The sequence below is a fragment of the Ambystoma mexicanum genome, chromosome 3q (genome assembly GCF_040938575.1).
Source record: "Ambystoma mexicanum isolate Mex_15411 chromosome 3q, UKY_AmexF1_1, whole genome shotgun sequence".
Taxonomy (NCBI): Eukaryota; Metazoa; Chordata; class Amphibia; order Caudata; family Ambystomatidae; genus Ambystoma; species Ambystoma mexicanum.
Window position 1 is genome coordinate 774,015,774 of NC_090926.1, and position 21,494 is coordinate 774,037,267.

The 21,494-nt window shown below is 45.6% G+C and overlaps 1 protein-coding gene across 5 annotated transcripts in view; it reads right to left on the reverse strand.

Moving 5' to 3' along the window:
- TMEM94 (transmembrane protein 94) overlaps positions 1-21,494 on the reverse strand; it is a 2,019,771-nt gene that overhangs the window by 1,194,972 nt on the left and 803,305 nt on the right. For all 5 annotated transcript variants that reach the window (XM_069654803.1, XM_069654805.1, XM_069654804.1 and 2 more), the window contains one exon: positions 2,072-2,311. In XM_069654803.1, coding sequence (XP_069510904.1) covers positions 2,072-2,311 — 240 coding nt within the window. The remainder of the gene's footprint in view (positions 1-2,071; positions 2,312-21,494) is intronic.

The window sequence follows — 21,494 nt, forward strand, 5'->3', positions numbered from 1 at the left end:
TTGCGTTAGAGGTATGGATTGGGTAGATGGGAATGCACAAGGTATACAGTTTTAAGAGATCTTCAGACCCACAAACCGACTACGATGATTCATGGCCCGGATAGGAATCTGGAGTTACTCAAACCTTTTGATTTCCCTCCCAGCATTGTGGCAAGCTTTTTAGGGTAAAAGCTTGGGAATAGGGCACATGCCTAAATGTTAAATCAGCTACAACTGTAGTGGGCGGCTGACCTGGGATGTGATACAGCACCAGCTGGGCCCACTAACCCGAAGCAATGGGATCTTTGTGGGTCGGATCCATTCCTTAATAAACTGGATCTGAAGCTAACCTATGTGACAAGGCCAGTCACCTCAGCCTGTCGTGAGGAGAAAGGAAACCCTCTCAGCATGGGGTGAGTGGACTTCTACAGTGGAAGCAAGAGCCAGCACTACCAAGTTCCTGTTTATATTTAACAACATTTAAAAATAAATGCTGTTACCATAAAGTACCTCTTCAGATCAAACAGTAATAGTCGAACTCTTTCTGTGGCCCTGTTCTGCCGTTAACACTGAATAGAACATAACTATGGAGCGGTGTTGGTGGAAGGAGGGGAGTTGTTTTCTCCTTTTAGGGAGTAAAAGTAGCTAGCAGTGCCGGTTGTATCCCCTGCTTGTACATTGCTCTGTTGCTTTTCAACAAGGTCTGCGCTATATAAAACCCAATACTAACATACATGCATGGTTCTTCTGCTAGATATTGTATCCTGTACCATATTTGGGCTGGGATTCACAAGTAGAGCCCACACATAGCACTTCCTGCATTGACTTTGAAAGTAAAAAAAAAAAAAGATGTGGGTTGCACACAAACTATTCAGTTTGAAAACTGTTCAGGCCTTACACCTCAAAATGTCATGAGTTTGTGGTGGATTGAGGTAAGACAACTTATGTCTACATATACCTTTTTACACTCAACAAAGAACTTCATCTGCATTTTATCCCTTCTAAAAGGGTAAGTTAAGAACTCAAAAATAAACTTCACCAAGTACTTTTAATGCAAGCTGATTTATTCAATCTGCGATGCGCTTTCCAGTAATTCCATATTCAACCCCACTTCTAGTGGCAGTATACTATTCAACATTCGACCAAACATAATTGTGGAAAACAAGCATTTGAAAATGGCAATTTGATCTGCACTGTGAACTTCAGGTGAGGCTGTGCTGACCATTTAAAATGAGAAAAATTAAATGTCTGACCAATCCACCAAGTGGTATTGGATAATGCATAGCATATGACTCTCTAACAAATTCACACTTCAAAATCTCTTTCTATTCTGGTAGCCAATTCATGATCAGATTTTCATGGGCATAAAGTATAGTATTAGCAGTTACTTGGTGCACATCAGTTGCCCAAAAATGTAATCTGTACCAAGCATTAGGAACTGTGAGATGAAAAGCCATACAGTAATCTGTCCTCATACCAGGGGGATGGAGTAACTGCAAAACACTTGGAGCTTCACTTGGAGCTTCACCTACTGTAATGAAGCTCCATATATTAGAATGGGGAGCAATACTCCTTATGTAACAATGTAGGGTGTGCAAAGCATCAGAAAGGAATCTGAACACTAAGACAATTTTAAAAAGACACTGGGCAGGGAAACCCAGAGGCCCTACGAATCACTGTGGTTCTCTATATGCTCTAGTCGAACATAGGGCAGGGGCATAGAAAGTTTGCACGTAGACTGCGAGTTCGCTCTAAAATAATAATGAAATTTTTTTCATTGGTCACTGAGATAGACCAAAGCAAGAAGACACACAACATGGGCCCAAATGATATTAACTATACAATGTCACTCTTCGCAGAGGGACTTGGTGATGTACCCAAGGTGTGACCCAGCTCCACTGCACAAGACACGCCCACTACACACAGTGGAAATTAGGGACATGTTGAGGGAATGATAAAGTAAGTGTATGGCTGAGGAAAAGTGAGGTAATGTACTTATTATGTTAGGGCTGTGAGAAGAGGCATAGCAGATGCTGATAGAGGACAGAGGAGATCCTTATACAAACAGTGGCTAAAGTGAAGCAACACTTACCTGGGTGGGCGCCTCCTCACCCCCCTCTGTGTCTTTGCTGAAGCTAACAATTGACCCAGAAGCATGTTTGGTTCGTCCGCTGCTGCCTTTGCGACAGGCAGGAGTGTCTGAGGATTTTGGTGTATCACTTGACCACTCACTCTTATCCTGTTCGTTGATTATGTGCATGGCATCCAGCACCTGCCCCGACAGCAGGGCTTCTCGCACCTGGCCAGTGAGCAGAGCATCTCGCTCATGTGGCTGCATAAAATAACAGACAGTATTATAACAAATGAAGGTGACAATGAGCAGTAAAGCGCCTCCAGATCCTACATCAACTACCATAAAATTCAAAGTGTGCACTGAAACAAAATATATTTACTGAAAATTATACAATCAACTATCACCACACTGAAGACTGAGTTTTATAAACTGAATCAAAATGTCTTGCTTATTGGAGCGAAAATCACCAAAACTGTTCACTATGCACAGTTATACACAAACACAGTTCTGAGAGATACAAATAGTGCACCATGTGTTTCAGTCACATGAACGTGTTCTCATGACAAAGGGGGTCATTACGAGGTTGGCGGTAGCAGTTTAAGGGGGCCGGTAGAACTGCTGGCCCCGTTAAACCCCTACCGCCGCATTACGAGGTTTTCTTGCGGGACCCGAAAAGTGCACCTGGTAAAACCAGGCGCTCTTAGCGGTTCCTGCTAGCAGACCAGGGAGCTAACAACGGGCGCGTTATTAACGGGCCCGTTGTTAGCTCCCTCCCTATTCCCATTGAGCCCTATGGGGGCTCGAATGGGAATGTACCGGGTCCGGGTTCATCGAATGAGGAATGAGGAATTACTGGGTCCTCCAAGGTTGGAAAGGCCCGGTAATTCCTCATTTAAGGCACCCGGACCCGGTACCCAGTAAGGGGGTAACCATGCCACAAATTGCGGCATGGTTACCTCCAACCTTGTAATGACCCCCAAAGTTTCTTAATGAAGAGTTCCATTCATGAAAAAGGCTAAGGAAAAGATATGCATTGGTCGAAACACACATATATAACACAAATAATTCTCTTTAGATTAAGGACAGAAAGGCCTTTATCCAACCCCTTTCTTTTAATAAAGATGTCTGATGTTGAAAAAATTGAAACCTTGTGTCCGCCTCTCATTTCTGACCTGGCACAGAGGTGTATGGACATACAACTCACAAAAGCCATGCAGGTTTGACACCGTCAACATTGTGTTCTTTCAAAATTGATGCTGGATTTGCTCTGTATGAAGAACATGTTTTTACACAACATACATTTGTTAATTAAAAACAGCAGGTCAACAGTCATTCCAAGAATTTAAAATTCAAATGTTTACTTTCCTCTTTGATTTCCTAACAAGGCAGGAGGAGTTCACGTGGATTGAAGGAAACATCAAGTTAAACGTGTGGACTAGTTGTCACAATAGAAATCAGCTGAGCAGGACATTTAAACATGGTGAACACCTTCAATTGAGAGTTGGAGAAGAGAAGCAGAGCAGGCAAAGTGGGAAGCAGAACTGAAGGCAGAAGCATACGCACAGTGACGGGCCATGTTGAGAGAGACCGATGCTTCCAAGCAACCGCTTGTGAACATACTTTACCGGAGAATCGTAAGACCAGGAGAATAGCAGCAGATGCCTTGGAAGGACCGCTGAAACCCGGCAGCAGCAGTGAGGCTGTTGGGGACATGGTCTTGTTAAACAGCCATTGTTCTACCAGCAAATGAAAGCAGACCCGACGGGGGGACTGAATGTGGGTCTGCAAAACAGGGGAAGCCTCCCCAGATTTAAAACTTTGCTGCAGCAACTTGCCACGGCTCAGAAATGGTGAGTCTGCCCATAGGGGTTGGGGACCCCTGGGGGTCCCCAGGGGCATATGAACAATTGAAAACCTATTTTGAATAGGTAACAAATAAATTAATAAAACATAATTTACACACACCCTCATAAGAGAAGTCAATATGGGGGGAGTAAACATCATCATCAGCAGATGGACATTAATGAAGAAGTTGAAAGGAAAAATCTACACAAGTCTCCATATATGAGATGTCAAAATGGAGGAAGTTGGGACACGTAGTACCTGAAGCCAAAGTATAAACAGTGGAGGAGTACAAATGTGTTATACTGAAAGAGAACATTATAGGATGTTCTAGTGAAAGAAGCACATCAGGCAGTGAGCCTTTGAGGGATAGATACCTGGCAAGAAACTATACATGAGGATCTGCAAAGCCTGGAAGGATTCCTAGCAGGAGGGTATACCAGGAGACCATCCTTATAGTGTGGTTTGAAAGACGTTTCCAAAATTCTTGAGGAATTATTTTTTGAAAAGACACGTTTGCCATCCTTACAAAGTTGTGTACAAGAGACATTTTTGTTATTCTTCAAAACACACGTTTTTCCATCCTTAAGAAAGTGTTATGTGGAAGAGACATTTCTGTTAATCTTAAAGAATCATTATTTGGAAAGGACACTTTTGCTATCCTACCTGAAATAGTCCAGGGGAAAGGAACCACCTCCTGGATTCAAGGATTGTTTGCTGAATGTTCATCTTTGATTTTTAAACACTTTTTGCTAAATTAAAATCAGAGACATTTACCTTACACCTTTAATTGTTCATTTCTAGTGTGAGGGTCAGATACGTTTGGGACACAAGCACAGTTTGCATAATTTTAAAGACGAGACACAAATTGATCTTTAGTTTTAATTTCCTAGAAAGAGAAACTCTCTTTGGGACAGGGACAGAAAGACCTTTATCCAACGTCTTTCTTTTAATAATGATGTCTGATGTTGAAAACATTGAAACTTTGTGTCCGCCTCTCATTTCTGACCCCTCAGAGAGATGTATGGACATACAACTCACAAAAGCCATTCAGGTTTGACACCGTCAACATTGTGTTCTTTCAGAATTGATGCTGGTTTTGCTTTGTATGAAGAACATGTTTTTACAAACTCTTAAACAATATAAGCAGTGTGACTATTTTAACTGAAAGAGTCCATATCACGATCTTGTGGTATTTGAGGCATGATGCTCCCTTGAATGTAGCTTTCCAGGTGACTTTAGCTAGTGGAAAGAATTCCACTGAAGAGCCATTGATAGTGGTATAAGAATGTGGGGGATTTATCGAAGCACTGTGGGCTGAATTTTGAAGCAGATCAGGTAAGACCTCGTGCGACTGGAAGCTGGCCTGAAAATCCATCTTGAAATAAGACACGAGCAAACATGGAGAGACTTTGAAGCAGCAAAACACTGTATGGTTAAGTGTCTTACACAGAATGTATTGGCTTTAAAATATGTTCGGGGAGCAAGGGGGGTATGGTTGGATCATCCAACTAGGGCACTGGTTGGGCTGTTCAAAAGGGAGACAAGGCGGTCTGGCACACGTGAGGCGATAGTCCAGGCCTCCGGCATTCAAACACAAATAATCTGTATACATAATACCTTACAGGAACATTATCATACATTGCATATGTAATCCCCATTCCCGATGAAGAGGTCGATACTTATTTGGCTCAACTAATTCTTACGATGATCAGAAAGGACGAGGGAAGTGTGCATATTACAGTTAAGGACAACATAGTGCCTATCTTGGCTTTGGAAACTGAGAAGATGCTCTGCCATGATGAGCTGTGGGAAGTATTCCAAGCTTTGAGAGGTCTAAAGGGACATACATAGTTGTGTGGAATTCCATAGTGGCATGAAGGATATGTATATTGTCTTTTTGCTTAAGCTTTGTAATGACACTGTCTTTGATTAATTTGGGGTGTACAATCATGGCCAGAATATTACCCAATGTTCAGGTTGATCCATCCCATCATTCCAAGGCGCTCTGCTGGTTCCAATGTACAGCCATTAATGGATGCTATCCAGTGGTAGAAACGGCCTGAGTCTGCTGCAGTGGACAATATGGATGCAGAGAAGGCCTTTGATTTGATGCTCCTGTGTGCATATGTGAATGCTGTTGAAGCAACTATTGTTAGGGTCCAAACACGCTTGGGTACATTTCCTACCTCTATTCCGGTCAAGTTGCACATGTCCAGATGAATTATACCCTGCCACTCAGATTTGAGCTTCGGTGCGACACATGACAGGGATGCCTGCATTTGCCAATTTTTACACTGACCAAGGAGCCTGAGGATGCCTGCATGCATGGCAACATATTGGGATTGGGGCTCACAGTTCATGGGCTGAATCCATCAGATCATTGTAGGTCAATTAAATCTTTATATATGATTTGCAGGTTGGCCTTCTAATTTTCATTATTCTCAGATGTGTGGCAATAGGTATTAGCTCATAGAACTGAGGATGGGTTTGTAATCTTTCATATGCTAAGAGTTCAATTAATTATTATCTATTTAAAAGAAATACAGCAGTTTAGTTGTAGTCCACTGTTAAGTCTTCAATGTATTGTGATCCTCACATATTGTGTCCCTCATGCCCCCTCACTCAAATTGCATGTTCTAGCTTGACTTCCTATGAGATTTTAAATGTGCTCTCCTGCTGCTTGTGGTAATGATTTTTACTAAAATGTATCCCTCATTAACCTCAAAAACAACTCAAGACACCAGGAATAGATACACCCCACTCGTCCTGGAGTCTAACATACACCAACTAGTTTGAAAAGACAATGGTATATAAGCGCCTCAATTTTTTCCACACACAGATCCAAACCTGGATGCATTAGATTGATGATATTTTGATAATTGGGTCAGGAAAAGAAACCAGTGCAACACCTGATTTGTCTAGTGGCTAAATAGTTCAAATAGATTTCTCAAGTTTACAAACTGACGAATCGTAGGATGCTGTCCCTTCTCTAGGGGGAGACCTTTCCCAGGGGGCCAGGGAGGTGCGTCCTCAATACAAGAATCCCCCTGGGGGCGGTGCACAGCGGGAGGATAAACCTGGTAAGGGACTATCATCTTCAAGAGATGTAATATAACCCAGTTGAAAGTCCTTAAACACCTTTTTAGGAATTAAATTCCCCTCCCATCTGCCCGGATAGGACAGATATATTTTATTGTGAAACCAATCCAACTAGTTCATTCATACTGAGTAAAAAGCTAACCTGTATTGACATTAACTTGTTACATCTGAAACCATGTACCGAGACGAGGAAGGACTATGAAGATGAAGATCACTCGGTTAAACTGAAGTGAGCAATTTAGTCCTTTAACAAATCTGATTGGTTCAGAAAAACTCCCTTTCTCAATGTAGGAGTTTAAATCTAGCACAGCTGAGAGCCATAGTAAAATCCCTCTGGGTAGCGGTGACTAGGGAAGCAACACTGTGAGCTAAAAAGCAGTGCACAGAGAAGCGAGAACGACACAGACAAGACGTGGGAAGGAGAGAAAACGAACAAAGACAGGGAGCCAGCGACTATGGAGCTCACTTACTAGACGTGGGGGCGTCTTACCGCATCCACAGCAATGCAGAGACAAGAGAGGACCGCGAGAAGGGATGCCGCAGACAAACAAACAAATCGAGAGCAAGTCCAAAGGCTACCAGAGCCTCGAGATGGAATCCCGCCGCCCAAAAGACGCAAACCAAAAACAAAGGTAAGCAGGCTGGTGGTGATTGACAGGGATTAAAAGCCGGGTGAAGTACAGAAAAGACTGAATGTGGGTCCGAAAGTATTGTGGAGCAATACACTAAAAGGAATTCAGAGAAGTGACATGGCAGATACCTTGGTCATTAATAAGTACACAACAAGTGAAAATCTAGCTTGGCAGGGGAGTGAACCAGGCTTTTTGTGAGGGGCCAAAAATGAGAGAGAGACACAAAGTAGTTGTTTTCTCAACATTTGCCATATTTATTCAAATTCAATGGGGATGGGATGAACGCCTATCTGTCCCTATCCTAATGAGAATGTTCCTACCTAGCAAACTAAAACTAAGGAAAAATGACCTTGTGCCCAAATATATCTGACCCTCACACTAAAATATACAACTAAGTGCATAAGGTTAATTTATCTGTTTTCCGTTCAACCAAAATGCAAAATATCAAACTCATAATTACTGCAAAGCAATCCTTGCGTCCAGGGTTTGATTACCTTCCCCTAAATCAGTTCAGGAAGACTTTTGAAAGAGTTTTGTTTCAATAGTGTTCTATTGAGTTCCATGGAAAATGTCTTTCATCCAACACGTCTTTTAAATTGGTGAAGTAAATTCTCTTTCACAAAACACTTGCTGAAAACTAAAGCAACTGTTTCTTCTACAATTGCACTTCCCAAGATATAAAGTGCTTACCTAAAAGGATGTAACACCCATCTTTTCCGTAGATATTTTCTGTCAGGACAGCACAGAAAATGTCTTGTTGTACATGTCAGGGTGATAAAGTAAATATTTTCTTCCCACAACCAAGTTTCCTTCTTTAAAGCAGCTATTTCTTTCTTTGTTCACTTGCCTGCTAGGAATGGCTTCAACTTCACACAACTATCAATGCTCTCTCTGTTTGGGTCAATGTTTGTTCCAAGTTTCTTCCCACCAATATCTTCTATGCAGAGAATTGTACAATATTTGTTTATGACAACGTGGGTTCCAGGTTTCCCCAAACTGATATCTCACGAAAGGTGATTTGTACTCTCTCTGCCCTTTTATCTCTTCTTTATAGTCTTTATGGCTGGTGGCAATGCGGGTACCGGTTTCCCCAAACTGATATTCCATATGAGGAGAATTGCTCCCTTTATGCCCTTCTTTTCTGCTTGGTCGGTGTTGAAAACTGTCTCTTGATTGTAATTGTTATTTTGGAGCGTCCCAGGGTTACCGGTCTCTTTAGTCCAACTCACTGGCTTCTTTTGGCATCTCTGTGTTGTTTCTTGATGCTGCGAAGCGGTATCGATGCAAGCAGGCCCTCAGTAAACTGTCACATCCCCCTTGGAACGATAACACCATTAACAGCTCCTCTGCAGCTGCTGTTGTCTCCATGACACTTCCCGGGAGTTCACTAGGCTCAGTCGGGTTTACTGATACTTCAGCCACCAGAGCAATTCTCTGCGGCTTGGCAGAACCTCTCTCTTTCAGCTGGGCTGCTTCCCCTACTTCTGCCGTCCTCCACGATTCCGCTTTCGGCTTTGCATGCTCTGCAGCAGCACACAACCTCTCCTCCATCTTCAGCTAGGGCCGCTGCTTCCACATCTGTTTCTGCCTCTCCGGCTTCTGCTTCAGCTGCCTCTGCTGCTTCCCTCCCCTGCGGTTGATTTCCATATTTAAATGTCCTGCTTAGTTGATTGGAATTGTAACAACTAGACCACAAAGTCTTCTTGGGAGCTCTATTGATAGTCAAACTCCTTCCCGTCCCAGTACCCCAGACATTATGGGTCTTGAAATCTGTAAAGGTTTTAGACTTTCCAAGTCTATTTTGTTTTAATCGTTTGTTGACCTGAAGATTATTAGAAACAGGAGTTGGTATGTGAATATTAGCAGTTACATTACTTGGCTCCACTTCACAATATGCCATCAATGTTTCAGCGGGAATGGATGAATCATGGATTAGTGGAGTTACCACTTTCCCCCGATATGTGTCTCCTCCCACATGATCCTCCCGCATAATACCACCCCGAAGGTTAGGATTAGATAACGACTGTCTTCCCCTGGCCACATGAGAGGAGGCCAATACCAGGGTTTTAGTGATAATTTCACAGGACTCATCATATATTACAGACAACTATTTTGAGTCCGGAAACCGCTTCCATATATAGTAGAAAGTATAAGGGAGTCAGAGACTCCACATGAAAGCAACATTGGAAACGAGGAACACTACGTTTGGCAGAAGAGTAAACCAAATGAACCAAAGGTTCCATTACAAGTCTGGGACCTGCACCCATATAGAGACAACGGATACAAGGGTCTGGGACCCTAATCCGAAATAACAGGAGCTGGAGCCCTCTACAAGAAACAAAGACAATATACGAGATTACTTGCATGGAGAGTATACCAAGACCAATCAAGTCTTGCGAGTCTGGGATTTGCACGCAAATCGAGGGTTGGAACAAAAGGGGTTTAAAATCCTGAGGCTGAGGAATGTATTGTACTTTTGAAGCAATGTGTGTTTGGTACGTGAAGAGACTGGAAAGACATTTATCCTTTTTATGTCTTGGGGGAAGGAGCAACACCCTACAATCGGAACACTATTTTCTTGAACATTGTTTTTGAATCCGTTGGAAGGCCTACTGGCTGAGAACATTTATGTTGCCTTGATGAACACTGTTTTCTTTGGAGCAAGAGGTTTTGGAGATGTAACTGGGACAAACATGCTTTTGGACATCCAGACTGTTTTTACTACTTCTGTTGAGGCAGGAATAGCCCTCTTAGATTTAGGGATAGAGCGGCCTTTTTCCCCAACCTTTTCATGTTCAATAAAAGTTTATACCCAAAAACATGCCACCCTTGTGTCCGATCCTTACATCTGGTACCTCACAACATAGTAGGAGTAACTCGTAGGTAAAATTCCTCGATTTATGCGTCTACGTCAAAGAAAAAAAGAAAATTGGCTCAAGATCAAACCTTACCACAAACCTACTGAGCGTAATGCTTTCTTACATTTTTAAAGCCATCATACCAGGCATACTAAGTGGAGCATACAATTTGGTTTTGAGATTAAAAAGAAACAGTACTGCTATCAAAATGTACAGAACAGACGCAGACAGACTCTCTAAAAGAAATTATTGATCGTGGTCATTCCCAAAATGAAAATCAACCGCTCATTCAAGAGAGAACTATATTACGATAGGGAGGCATTATTAGCACTGCAAAACAAAAGGCTATACACTGGACCAACTGGTATGTGGAACCACTCACACAAGCCCATCTATGAAAGGGAAAGATATCATCAAAACATTTGGAAAAAGTGCTTCAAGAAGGATCACATTGGCAATAACTTACCAATTTTTGATATAAAAAAAAGAAAAAAGCACAAGCATTGGGGGACTTGTAACTGTAACACAAACGCGAATGTGGGATTTACCTGCCCTTACGGGACACTACCCATGCAGCAAGCATAGTATGTCACTTTACACAACAGATGTGGGAAGTGGATATTGGTTTATCCAAACCCTGAATCGAGAATAATTTCACTAACTGTGAAACCAGAAATGTGATCTACACGATAACGTTTCCATGTAGACTGAAATACTTCGGCAAAACCATCCGAATGGTTGAAACCAGGATGACGGAACATGGGAGTTGGCTCAAAAATCAGATCCAGACAGCCTCATTCGTCAAACATTTCATGGAAGGCCATCATATAATGATTTCAGCTGGATAGTGATTCAGAAGGTTACAGGTCCATCATTAACAACAGACTTACAAAGTTAAAACAAAGGTTTATCTTCCTCACACAAAGCCATTTGTTAGGCCTCAACAAATGTATACAGTGGCATAAAGTGTGAGTCCTAGCTTCTCCTGTCCTTTCTGAAATATCTAAATAACAGTTGAAAACATAATTCACTATAATATGAAGGGGACGCGTCAAGGGATAGACCTAGTCTCGCCATCTACCGGTGTAGGGATCATTGCTATGGGGTATAACTCCTCCTGTCACATTTTCTTGCCAATAAGAATAATCACAGTAAGGAATTAAATACAGCATAAACAGCTCTCTCTGCCTTTTGTGTTCAATCCCATATGTCTGTCTTTGAATTCAAAAAGTTATATGAAGACGTTGTATTTGGATCAGTCATCTTGAGATCTCTGACATCCATAAAGAACATGTAGCTTCCAAAAATAGATGACAAATAAATAGGGGCGCCCGAACAGAACGCCACACAAATTTGAAGCTATACTACATCCTCAAGTTGGAGCGATGGAGAAATTACTTACCGTAATTATCTTTCTATGGATTCTTGTCCCGCAGATTCTTCATCAGATAGCTATCTATTCCAGCGTCTGCTGCTCAGAAACATTTTCGACAGGGGGCGTAGTGCACCTCAACTCGACCGTCGATCCCTCTTGACTCACTGCGTCGGTCGTTGACTACGGATGTGACGTCAGTCGTACATATACAGCGTCACTATGCTCTAGTACTTCAGTTCTCTACCTTTTGTCCCCCAAACTCAGCTGGTATGGGGGAAGACTAACTATTCGGCTAAAACAGCCACAACTCATCAAAACAAGTGAAACCTAACAAGGTGATATATATTTCATTATATATTGAGGAACAGAACTGCAAGGGATGCTGAAACACACAAATTGGTTCTATGGCAGCCCTTTGGAATCGAGCTTGCCTCTTTCTCCCAATAGAGAAGGCAGTCATCAACTGCAGGCACTTTCATAGTGGGGTTGGACGGGAGGGTGATGAGGAATCTGCAGGAGAAGAATCTGTAGAAATAACATTACGGTAAGTCATTTCTCTTTCAATGGATTGGTTTTATCCTGTAAATTCCTCATCAGATAGACTCCCCAAGCAGTAAATGTGAAGGAGGTGGGATGAAAGTCCCTATACCATCAAGCCTTGTAACATTGCCCTACCAAAGTGAGCGTCAACTTCACAGGCTACATCTAGGCGGTAGTGTTTGGTGAAGGTATGCAGTAAGGACCAAGTTGCTGCTCGGCAGATGTCCCTCACTGGCACTCCCCTTTGCAGAGCTGAAGAAGCTGTCACTCCCCTAGCGGAGTGGGCCCTGATACCTAGAAGTAATTCCTTTCCTGCATTGAGTTAACATTCTGAAATGCAGAGTGTGATCCACTTGGTATTCAGTACCTCAGCCTTGTCCTCTTGGCAATAGTTAACCGAACCTTTGGTATAAGCATGTACTACACAAGTTGACTGAGCAGCCAGGCTCATCTCAAGAGGGGTCAATGTGAGCTGTAGGTTTGCAACATAGAGTTTCACAGTGACAAGCATCCAAATAACACTTATACTGCAGGTTTCTTGATTAAATAATTATTTAATCATTTAAACCGTCAGTTTTAAGCCTTCTTTAGAAGAGAGCAAATATGTAACACTTAAATATACTTCAAAATACACACTCTCAGTTTCAATAAATCAGCAGATACCCTTTGGGGATGGCACACAGACACTTTCTATACCCTGAGGTGACTTCAATAGTTAGGACACTGTGGACATTGATATAACACAGGTAGATTTAGGGCAATACTGAGTTTGATGTAAAAAAGGAAAAGGACGGGTAAGGAAACAATGGTTAACAAGTTTCTCAAACAGCTAAGCACTTTTGAACCCCCCAATGTAATGTAGATTAACCCTTTCCCAGCTGTACAAGTAAGGTATGTATGACTTTTTGGAGGGATAGTTAAAACACAAAGCCAGGGGTTAGAAGACTCTACATGGACTCAGGACAGCCAATTTAACTTGGGCAAAGTTTAGGGGAGCTGAGTCACTTCTTGCAGGTAAGTGAAAAGTCTTGCACAATGTTATAGAGAGTTTTGTAGAAAAAGTAATCACTGTTGGGCCACAAGCTGGGAGGCTTGTGATGGGCGAAGCTGCAAGCAACTCTACAAAAGGCAGCAAATGCAAGTCTCAACTGAGAGCAAGCAAGCTACAAAACAAGAGGTAAGTACCCCTTAGTTCACAGTACCTCATGTCTGAAGAAATTGGTTCCAGCTGGCTTCTGTTCCTGTTGTAGTATGGCAGATCGTGTTGTTCCTGTCCCTCAGTTGTGGGGACAAGAGGGAGGATGTGTGGGGACTCCTGCACTACGATTCGAAGGTCGGCAGCAGAAATGGCAAAGTTCAGATCAGCAGCACTTTGCGGTTTCAGCTTCTCACGAATAGCACCACTGTGGTTCTTGGACACCTTGTGAACTTTCCTTGCTTTTGGGGTCCGGCACTCTGTTGAGGGGGCTCAGGCTTGGTAAGCCCTGCTTCGAGGGAGTCTGGAGGATCTTCCTGGAGCTCGGGTCCAGCTTAAAAACGATGCACTCAATTCTGGTGTTCCTGTCCCGTGGCACTTGGTTCCTGTAGCAGAAATGGAAGTACAAACCAGCAGACATGGTTCCCGGTCGAGTTCGTCTTGGGGTCGATTGGTCCCACCAATCCAAGGGGAGAAGTTGTCCTTTGCAGGGGTTCTCTAGTCGAGGCGAATTCGGAGCTTTGGCACTGCATCAGGGCTTCACCTGGCAAACCAACGGTCCAGGAGTTGCAGCAAGCTTCTCTTCCAAGTTCTTCTTCGGATTCCTTCGTCCAGTGGTCGACTCTGCCTTCCTTGCAAAAGACCTCGCCTTTTATGCAAGTCTCATCCATTCTTTCGCAGCCTAGCTGTCACCCACACAGCAAGGTGGCTGTCCTCCAAGGACAGCTAGCTGGACAATCACCTTTGGGTGCAGAGTTTCAGACACCTCCCTTGCTTCCTGCCCTGCCAGACACGCTGGAGCCAAAGGCGGGTTTCAGCACTGAAGCCCGCCAAAGACAAAACAAAGGGACCAAACCTGGTTTGGCGCACAGAGTTAATCTCAAGAAGGGCCTTTACAACAAGAAATGGTGAAAAAAGAAGACCGGGGCCATTTTAACACAATGGGCACCAATGGGTGCTATATTGCAGCTGCAAACGCAGCCCGCGGTAATACACACAATGGTAGGAAAAAGTAACTCATGCGCCCAGCCATTAATTGTAGAAAGGGTCAAATAAAAATGTAACATGAGAAATTAGACAAAGTGGATACTAAGTAACCCCTCCAGCACTCTACGGGAGATAGTGTGAATTGGGTCTACAAATGTACAAAAGGTAAGTAAAGTCAATTTCACTTTACTGCTCTTGGAAACAGTAATTTAACCAAGAGAAGGTATTTAAACCTTTGGGAAATCTAAAGGACTTCCCTGTGCCACTGCACTGAAGGTGCTGTGTGTCACAATGTAAAAAGATGATGCCTATGGAGTTTGTCAGACTCCAAAACCAAAATAAACACAATGTTCAAATCAAAGAAAAATACGTGAGAGTGGGAAAAAGGTCTCACTCTCTCCAGGATAAAAATTAAAAGTCCTAAAGTCCAGCAAAGAGCTTGGGGTCTCTAAGGTAGAAGGGAATTAGCACATTTCTGATGTATGCCCCTAACCAGATGGATTGCTTGGTGACAGCCAATCCCTTCCTTGACAACGAGAAGGCCACAAACAGTTGGGCCATGTTCCTAAATTCCACCATTCTTGCTACATAAAAGCCAAGAGGGCCCTCTTTGGGTACAGCCCATGGGACCGCTCCTCCTCCTTGGAGGGATGCAGAGACTGGTAGAAAACGGGTATGCCAATAGCCTGGGACAGTTGGAACTCCGAGACCACCTTGGGTAAAAACCCTGGTCGTACTTTAAGAAAAGCTTACTTTCTGTAAAGAGGGAGCTATGGTGCTTGCACAAAAGGGCCTGCAGCTCATTGACCCATCTGGCCAATATGATGGCCACCAAAAAAACAGTCTTCAGAGTAAGCAGGCAAATGGAGCAAGAATGGAAAGGATCAAAGGGAAAAGTGAGAACTAAGTTAAGGTCTCGATCTGGGACAACCAAAGGAACAGGTGGAAACTTATTCTCAAGACCCTCCAGGGATTGGGCCATAACCGGAATATTAAAGCAAGACCCTTGATCTGGAGACCTTTGGAAAACAGACAAGGCCGCCAAGTATTCTTTGACTGTTGCAACCTGAAGGCCTAACGAAGCCAGTGACAGAATGAGGTCCATCAGTGTAGTGGTGGGGCAAGAGATAGGGTCAATCTTGCATTCCCTGAACCACGACTCAAATCTTCTCTACTTGTATTCATACAACAATCTTGTTGATGGCCTGTGTGCAGACAGCAGAACCTCAAGTACAACCTCTGAGAAGTACCAATCATTTCTCAATCTCTCAAAAGCCATGCATGTAGAGGGCGGGACTCCCAGTTTCGGGTGCAGTAGCCGACCTTCCGACAGATAGGAGATCCAGCCGTTGAGGAAACCAGAAAGGTGAGCATAAGGCCAACTCCAGGAGGTCTGAGTACCATGTTCTCCTCGCCCAATCCAGAGGCGATGAAGATGAGGGTAGCTTGAAACCTCCTCAAGCTCCTGAGAACACATGGAATGACGGCAATCGGAGGGAAGGCACAGTGTAGGTCGAAGACCCACTCCACCAGGAATGCATCACCCAGTGCACAACTTGCCGGGAATTCCCTCAAGCAAAACTGCCTGCACTTCCTGTTGGACTCCATGGCAAACAGATCTAGCATCGGGATACCCCATTGAGCAAAGATCACCTCTAGGAATTCCTGGCACACTTCCCACTTGTGCGAGACCTGCTCAGAGCCAATCCGTTGTCTGCCCTTGCTAGATGTACTTCCGAGACCGAGATGATGTTTCTCCAAAAGCCAGAAACACAGCTGCATCGCCTTTTTTTAAAGGGGAAGAGAGCGCACGCCTCCCCACTTGTCCAGGTAGCGCAGGGCCACATTATTGTCCATCATAATCAGGACGTGCTTCCCTTTGAGAGAGGGCACAAGTGCTTTCAGGGCCAACCTGATCGCCCGTTGCTCCAGCCGGTTGGTGTGCCGCTGGAGCTTCCATCGCGGACCAAAAGCAGTTCACCTACAAATCTTCGCAGTGAGCGCCCCAAACCCTTTAAAGACGCATCCGTGACCCACCCTGGTCTGGGGCCATGGAGGCCAGAAGGGTACCCCCACCATCATGTTCTTGCTACTGGCCCAGCCAAGGGAGATAGTCGGCTACCGACCTGGACACCTTTAGAATGTCCTTGGTGCAGGAGTACTGGGACCATTGACCCTGCAGGAGCCATTGCAGGGACCGCAATTTGCAGCCTGGCCTCTGGCACAAGAAAAATGCAAGCGGTCATGAAACCCAAGAGGTCGAGGAGGGAAACCGCTGGCAAGGTGGCGTGGTTCTGGAACAGTTGAACCATCTGTCCGATCTCTCCTCAGTGGGAGAAGTCTTCCCCACCAGTGTGTCCAAAGGCCAAAGGGCACGGTCCATTTGTACTTGATTTGTTTAACCTGGAGAGCTCTTATGACCGGACCCATCTCCCTGCGCTTCTGTACGATTGATTGGACCAAGTCCTGGTACAAGCAAATTCCTACCCCATTGTAGGTGATGAGTTCGGCTTGACAGGCCGTTCTGAGGACAAGGTCCTTCTGGGGTAGCTTGTTAGAGTCGCCAGCGTGGATCTAGGCCACGCTCCTGGATCCTGTTGTCTTGGGCCTGTCCTGTGCACTCTGTCGATGAGCACTTTTTCTGCCACCCTTTCCGTCCCCCAGGAGATGTGCAAAGTATCGCTGCACTGCCTCCCTAGAGGTCTTTGTCTCCCACCTCCCCCAAGACCGGTTTTTGAGGTCTTCACACTGGAATTCTAAGTTGTGGGGATATCCTGACTAGGTCCTCAAGGGTCTTGTCAGTGTTACTATTGTCTTCTGCCATCTCCTGCGGCGCTCTCTCCGTAGTGTCCGTCCGCACCCCCAGACTTGCAACATCTTTTTTCAGGTCCTGAATCTCATGTTTTACCTCTGAGGTGAAAGTCATGAACTGGGTCTGAAAGGAGGCTGTGAGCTTCTTCTGGAAGTCGTTAAATCATGCTTATAGAACCTCTTTGGATATTGCCATGGTATTGGTGCTGCTGGGGGGGTATGCGTCGTTGGTCAGTGCTGGCGCAGGGGCCGCCTCGGGGTCCCTTACCCAGCACTGTTGGAGGGTACCCTGACCATGTCATAGGTGGCGGTTGATGCTTACTGGGGGGTACCCCGACCCTTGCCTCCCGGCATCTGGTGGCGAAATTCCCTGTTTGGGGGTACGGCTCCTCTGGCGGCCTTCTGGGGGTGAGGAGGCACTGCTACTCTGCTGTCACTACTCACTGTGTCTGGTTTATGCCCATACCTTCGCCTTCTATTCCTCCACCAGATCCAGGCGGCGCTGGCGCAGTGGTGGTAGTTGATAGTGGGCCACTCTAGGAGCAGTCTACCCCCACTTCTTCTGCTGTGCTGGTAAATGTGCAAATGTTCCCTGTAATCCGGGGCGCACAAGGAGCTGTCTTCTTGCCCGTTCACAGGGCTTGGTGCGCTATATGGAGGCATCTGTAACATCAATGACCCCGACTTGGGGGAGCCTCTCAGCCTCCCACGAGTAGGGGCTCCTGCCCTTGCCAATGACCGCTCTGTGTGCAGCTCAAGGATCCCTGCTTTCCCATGCCGTTAATGCATGCCTCCTTGGCCGGGGTACACCTCCTTACACAAGCAGGCCATGACTCTGTCCGCTATTTCCCCCAAGCGGGCCTTGGTAGAGGTGCCTGGTCTTGCATATCTTGCTGGGCGTTGGTGATGTGCCCTCCCTCTCCCCGGGTGCAGTCCCGGACAACATTGGTCGCGCTCGTCATATGCCGGGGCTCCCTCTCAGTGCTCCGCTTCCCAGTTAGAGGGCTTACCGCAGGTGTGGCCGGTCCGGGGACGGCGCTCTGCCCTTAGGATGCCTCTGCTGCTGGGATCTGCAGCGGCCCGCGCAACCCGCTAACTTGCATATTTTTCCAGGCACCACGTTGTTGATATTTAGACTCCTGCACTGTCTCCTGCAGAGCCTACACCTCTGCAGCTGCCATTGGCTGCCTTTGCGCTTAATGGCGGGGCCGGATGCCCACTCTGTTTTGTATATCTGAAGGCTGCAGGGACGTAGCTCTCTAGCTCACGTCCATCCCCAGTGCGTCGCCATCTTGGAATACATCCGTATTTTACTAACACTTGTACATACACACTTGCACACGCCTTTCCCACTTTCATCCACTCCTCTTATTACAACTTCCATTCTGCCACCAAATATGTGCAATTATCCTGAAAAATATCAGGCGTATAAAATGAGGGTATAGTTCTGTAACCAACGTAACAATGGTTCACAAATTCAATAAAATGTGCTTCCTTTTTGTCAATGTGTACCCTTCTAAGATTTGGTAAGCAAGGCAATCCTTTTGAGTCTTGGACACTCAACTCCCTCTGCCAGACACCCCTTTTACTAGACTTCTCTAGATATGTAACATTATCTACTTTTTTTGCTCTATATCTATTTCGCTGAATACACATATATTTTTAATACATATCTATATTTATGTGGTCACACAAAAGGGAGAGAAATGAGAACAGGCACAACGCAGGCTGCAACAAAATCCCACTGCCTGCTCTGAAGCAACCTTCCCCTCACCCCCATCCCCCACCCCCAACACATTGGCAAAAGAGTGTGGATAACCTTAGGCATATCGGCTGCCTGGTTACCCCTGGATCTATATTCCTGTAAAATCAACGTGGCATCAAAGGAGAAGTTGAAACTCATCTTAAAACCAAATGTTTCCAACTAATCATTAAAAAAGTTAGTTGAATAAACAGCAAATCTCAGACAAGATTTCAATGACATGTCATACACATCTTAATGGGTATAAGAAAAAGACTTTTCCAATCACAGCAACAATGATCAGTCCAATCACAATAAAGCACCACATTTGTAACCGAGGCTAACCACCCCAACATTCAAATATACAAATATATTTAATTATCGATGATGCCCAACAGTGTTATTATTAAATGATAACATGGGGGGGGGATTTTGCACTCGATTAAGATGGCTGCGTTGAGTAAAACTACGTAGCCTGGCATCACGGTGCTCCATATATCCTTAACTTCAAGGTACAGACTACTATGCAAATTTGCTGCCTAGCCGGTGGAGGTTTTGCAGGGTCGGTCTGCCATGTTGACCCTCCATGGCTGTGCTGTGACAACACAACAGCCTTTCCGTTCCTGGAGACGTGTGGGGGGGCCTTGCTGGGTGTCCCACCCCCTTTGAGGTGCCTCGGCGCCAGCCGCGTCGCGGCACTGGCTGGTGACCTGGTGTTGTCACAGTCACAACTGTTGGCTGCCGGAGCAGCAACCAGACCTGGAAGCCTGGGGCTGACAGCCCAGCTGAGGAGGCTGTCCCTCGGTCTTCCAGGGCCTCCCCGGCTCAGCTTCAGGACTCGCCAGCGTTCTGGAGCGAGCTGGCGTCATCGGCTACTGTTCACACCGGTGGTGAGTGAGCTGTTCCCTGCACTGTGTGCCCGGCTGTCGGGCTGTGACTGCATCCATTAAGACCTTGCAGCCCTTGACGGCCTCGGGTGGAAGACTCTTTCTACATGTTGTGGGGGCTTGCATCCACACCATCCTCTGGCCCGCTCCCCGGGCTCCACTACTGGCGGCCGCATCCCACCAGGGGCTCCCCAGTCTCCCCCACCCCCGCCTCCATCTGCAGACGGCAGCATGCCCATAGCTGGCCATCACTAGTGGCTGTGTGGGGGGCCTGGCTATGGAAACTGAGCCATGCTGTCATGAGTACTGCGAATGATGCAGTGAGGGAGAAATAAACACACATCAAATCAAACTACATGTTCTGGTGCCATAACCAACTCACTTATTGCGTGCACCGGGAGGTGCACATCGATAAAGCCAGTTAGAGTGCGCAGTCTCCCTCTGAGACCAGGAGAAAGCATCGCCAGATAACACAATACCTGCACAGATGGGTCTTTGATGTGACAGGACTCTCTTTTCACTTGTTTTCACAATTCCACAATGCCAGGGGAATGACACTTTCCCCTAGTCTTGTTTGGCTTTGCTCTCACACTCCCTTGGCTTTCGTTTCACGGTTCACAACACCAGAGGGAATGACTCCCTTCCCAGACTCCCTTCCCCTGGCATTTCCTGGCTTTAGTTTCACAGTTCACAAAAGCAGAAGGATTGACTCCCTTCCCCAAGCCTGCAATACAGTTCATGTACCAGTAGGGTCCTTGACCCAGTCTTCCCCCACTATGGCCCACTTGGCTCTCTGGCCTGCCAAGTGTTGCCTCGAGGAAGAGGACAACTCTTTCTGCAGCCTTCTGTTGTCGCAGGTCCCAGACCCGTATCTCTGTTCTTTTTTTTTGGCAGACCTGGCTCACTCTCCTGCCAGGTACTGACACAAAGAAGATGCTATCTATCTCCCTGTTGCCGGTTGGCGTTTCGTTCCCAGACCCTTTTCTCTCTTCTTCCTGCTTCTGTCGACTTGGTCTTTTCACCCGCCAAGTACTGTGACGAGGAAGATTTTCCCACTTGTTATCTGATAAAGGGTCTTGTTACTCTGTGGATTCCAGCCCTCACTGGTCCCTGTGTGGTTCCTGTTACCTTTGTTTTCCGTCGGGTTAGTGGAAGGTTCTGTTTGGGGTCCTTCTCTCTGTATCACGGTTGCGTGGGCATCTCTGCGTTTGGGGTCCTTCCCATTGCGGACATGTTGCCTTGCACTGGGACCAAAGGCTTCTTTTCTGCTTCCCGCCTTCACGTTAGGTCCCCATTTGCCAATGTCCTGCTCGGACGCCGGGAGCAAAAGGAGATTGCTGGATTTCCCAAATCAGGGAACGGACTGCTCCGTTCTTCCCTGTTCGGCTCTCCGTCTGTTAACAACTTCCCGGGCTTCACCATCTTGTGATCAGGTTGGCTGCTTCCCTCTTTCTCATAGTCCTTCCTTGCT